Here is a 1,983-nt window from a genome sequence, read left to right as displayed (position 1 = left end):
CCTATTATTCTCCCAAAGGACAATCACATTACAAACCTGATCATGTCTCACTTTCATTCAAAGATTTGTCATCAAGGCCGAAGCCAGACGCTCATGGAGATCAGAGCAAATGGGTTTTGGGTGATTGGTGGGAGCAAAGAAGTTGCAAAGCTAATAAGCAGATGTGTTCAATGTCGAAAACTTCGGCGGTCTCCTGAAGAACAGCGCATGTCTGAACTACCGAAGGAACGAATTGAAGTCTCAGATCCTTTCATTTACAGTGGAATGGATTGTTTCGGACCATTCACCACAAAGCAAGGTCGTAAAGAGCAAAAGAGGTACGGACTCCTCTTTACCTGCCTTTCCTCACGCGCAGTCCACATTGAAATGCTAGAAAACCTGTCTACAGACTCTTTCATTAATGGCCTACGATGCTTTATCAGCTTAAGAGGAGCTGTCTGTAAGTTGTACTGCGATCAAGGTACAAATTTCATTGGGGCCAAAAATGAGCTAAAGGAGGCGCTCAAAGAATGTGACAGAAACGCCCTGCAGGCTTTCCTTGCAGATAAACAGTGCGAGTTCGTATTTAATGCCCCATCTGCCAGCCATGCCGGAGGTGTGTGGGAACGACAGATTCGAACCATCCGCAGTGTTCTCAATGCCACCATCGCTCAATCACAAGGCAGGCTGGATGACACTTCCCTAAGAACACTGTTTTATGAGGCAATGTCTATAATCAATAGCCGACCACTAAGCATTGATGGAATCAATGACCCTAAATCACCTGAACCTCTGACTCCAAACCATCTCATATTAATGAAATCAAAGGGTGCACTGCCTCCTCCTGGGAAGTTTGTGAAGGAAGACTTGTATGCAAGAAAAAGATGGCGCAGAGTGCAATATCTAACGGAACAGTTTTGGAGTAGGTGGAAAGTGGAGTACCTTCTGAACATATCCACAAGACAAAAATGGCACCTACCTCGTCGCAATCTTGAGGTAAATGACATCGTCATCATAAAGGAAGACATGCTTCCCAGAAGTCAGTGGCAACTGGGTCGAGTTGTTGAAGCACCACAAGAGGATGATGGCTTGGTGCGCAGAGTCAAACTTCAAGTTGGTGATCGAAATCCAGCAAAGAAGCAGGGTACAACACACAAACCTCACATTATTGAAAGACCTGTTCAAAAACTTGTAGTTCTTTTAGAAAGTCACTAACTGATGCTCATTAGTCTCACATCAGATATTACATTGCTGAAGGTTAATGTGTGACGTTAACTGTATTTTTGTTTGGTCACTTCTTTAACGTCCATTTGTCATGCTTAAAATCATGCATGAATCGTTAATAAGCTCTCATCATACATGATTTGGTGGGAGTGTAAATGCCCGTTCCATGTTTTATATGCTGATTCTAAGTTGTTACCCATAGTACCCAATATGGGCGCTGTAGTTTGGTTCATGTTGAGTTAGTGCCTTCATTTAAAACTGTAAAATGAGAGGAAGTGTTGCTAGCCTCCTGTCAGTCAGCGCTTTGGGTTGAAATATAGAGGAAGAGGAGGATATTCTTCACCTTAATGACTCTGGACTGTAGCGCACATTCTTAAGAACAGGCTAAAGGCTAAAGGCAGCACCGCACGGACTTTACCGCCATAAACTTTGCAGCCCTTGGACAGCGGAGCGAGGTACATGTTTAGAGCTCTATTGTGAAGTTAGCGTTATTATTATAATGTATTCATGTTTTGTGTCAAATAACAGCACTTAAGCAAAATGTATTTTATTCTCTTTTAGTTTTCACGGTGTATTCGAAGCACGGTATGTTCAGTGCACTTCAACAACTTGGTTTGGAAAGAAGTAAATACGAAGTTACTGCACCCGTCGAAGCTCTCCGTGTTTTCTTGGGTCTGAGGGACTGCTACAGACACTAGCCTCAAAGGGGAAGACAGAAAATAAAAGCCACAAAAATGATTGTGTGTGTAGTTATGAACTCTGACCCTTACAAAACAACCC

General features: G+C 42.9%; 1 protein-coding gene across 1 annotated transcript; it reads left to right on the top strand.

Moving 5' to 3' along the window:
* The first annotated feature begins 8 nt into the window (after nt 1-8).
* LOC106940427 (uncharacterized) lies at nt 9-1,889 on the top strand. Its single transcript, XM_015023174.1, has 2 exons — nt 9-1,658; nt 1,765-1,889. The coding sequence occupies exon 1, from the start codon at nt 43-45 to the stop codon at nt 1,192-1,194; it is 1,152 nt and encodes a 383-aa protein (XP_014878660.1). The 5' UTR covers nt 9-42; the 3' UTR covers nt 1,195-1,658; nt 1,765-1,889.
* The last annotated feature ends 94 nt before the right edge of the window (nt 1,890-1,983 follow it).

Source organism: Poecilia latipinna, unplaced genomic scaffold (assembly GCF_001443285.1).
Source record: "Poecilia latipinna isolate Pla-1442-1.1 unplaced genomic scaffold, P_latipinna-1.0 Scaffold3222, whole genome shotgun sequence".
Lineage (NCBI taxonomy): Eukaryota > Metazoa > Chordata > Actinopteri > Cyprinodontiformes > Poeciliidae > Poecilia > Poecilia latipinna.
The sequence above is the reverse complement of the archived record's forward strand: the minus strand, read 5'-3'. Positions and strand labels throughout refer to the sequence as shown.

Coding starts and splice junctions, on each gene's coding strand:
- LOC106940427 (XM_015023174.1), top strand. CDS start 43: ATGTCTCACTTTCATTCAAAGATTTGTCATCAAGGCCGAAGCCAGACG.